A 1,414-nucleotide genomic window follows, 5' to 3' on the forward strand; every position below is an offset into this window, starting at 1 on the left:
CCGGCTGGGGCTGACCTGCCAGACCCGCTGTCACCAAGGCTCTGCTGGCACTGGAACCCTCTCAGCACCAGCAGCTTCTCCTTTGTGTCTCCCTGGTGTTTCTGTGCGGATTTTCCCCCTCCGCAGTCCCTGTCTCCCCCAGACCCCTCCTGCAGCCCACAGGTTTCCTCCCCTGACTTCTCCCTGAGGCAGAATGGGCCTCCTGAAGGGCTCCCACACCCTGCACCCTCCTCCTCCTCAGCTCTGCTTAGGGGCATGGCTCACTCCCTGCTCCCTGCCACAGCAGAGTCCTCAGTCCTTCCACAGACAGCTCTGGGTTTTGGGAAAACAGTATTTGTTTCATTCTTGAAAATAAAACAAAACCAGAAAGAAAGAACCTCGAACAAGTTCCCCATTTTTGGAATGCTAAAGCATTTGGGTTTGGCTTGAGACCCACCCTGAAAAACACTTTTTCTTTTTGTCTTTAGACATAAATGCAGAGAACGATCCTTTTTAAATGAAAAGTGTTGGAGGGGGAGGAGGGAGTGTGCCATGCCCCTGGGCAAGGCAGGACCCTGCTCCTTGGTTCTGCCTGTCTTGCTGTGGGAGCTGGGATTTCCTGAAATGCTCTGCTGAGCTTCCCTCTGCTCTGAGCCAGGTTATCCTGCACCTTCCCCTGGGGCTGTTCCCCAGCCAGATCTCCTCCAGGTAACCAGTTACCTCCAGGTTACTCCTGCAGGTAACACCAGGCTCCTCCAGGTGTTCTCTCCATACCTGCCCCTCCCTTGTGCTGTGCTGCCACTAAAGATGGACTTTTGAGGGAGAAAGTCACAGACACCATTGCAAAGACCCTTGTACAAACCATCACCTCTCCTGGGTGCTACATGGGGATTGTTGCCCAGCAGCCCCAGGAATGTCCCTGGACAGAGCAGCAGCCAGGCCTGGCTGGGACTGCAAGCACAGCTCACCCTGAAGTTCTCGGGGTCCACGTGCAGCTTGTCGCAGTGCAGCTCAGACAGCTTGGAGTAGGTGCCCTTGAGGTTGTCCAGGTTCTTGATGGCCTCCCCGAAGGAGGTCAGCACCTTCTTGCCATGGGCACGCACCTTGGGGTTGCCGATGATGGCCGTGGGGCTGGACAGGTTCCCGAAGTCAGAGAAGAACCTCTGGGTCCAGGGGTAGACGATCAGCAGCCTGGGGAGAGACACGGGCAGGTGAAGCCGCCTGCCTCAGGGCTTCCCTGCAGCGCAGGGCCCCCGTGGAGCTGCACCCACCTGGCCAGGGCCTCGGCGCCGCATTCCTCCACGCTGACCTTGGCCCACACGCTGGTGATGAGCTGCTTCTCCTCGGCTGACCAGTGCACCATGGTGGCTGCAGGAGCACGCTGAGCTGAGCTGAGCCCCGAGCCCGGCCCGGGTTTTATGGCCGTGGGCGGGCA

At 58.5% G+C, this 1,414-nt stretch overlaps 1 protein-coding gene across 1 annotated transcript in view; it reads right to left on the reverse strand.

The window, feature by feature from the left end:
* Positions 1-1,403, reverse strand: part of LOC102036735 (hemoglobin subunit epsilon) — a 3,547-nt gene extending 2,144 nt beyond the window's left edge. The window contains exons 1-2 of the mRNA XM_014311332.2: positions 1,251-1,403; positions 948-1,170 (exon numbers count right to left, since the gene is read on the reverse strand). Coding sequence (XP_014166807.1) covers positions 948-1,170; positions 1,251-1,342 — 315 coding nt within the window. The 5' untranslated portion in view covers positions 1,343-1,403. The remainder of the gene's footprint in view (positions 1-947; positions 1,171-1,250) is intronic.
* Between the last annotated feature and the right edge of the window lie 11 nt (positions 1,404-1,414).

The sequence above is a fragment of the Geospiza fortis genome, unplaced genomic scaffold (assembly GCF_000277835.1).
Source record: "Geospiza fortis unplaced genomic scaffold, GeoFor_1.0 scaffold370, whole genome shotgun sequence".
In the NCBI taxonomy this organism is placed as follows: Eukaryota; Metazoa; Chordata; class Aves; order Passeriformes; family Thraupidae; genus Geospiza; species Geospiza fortis.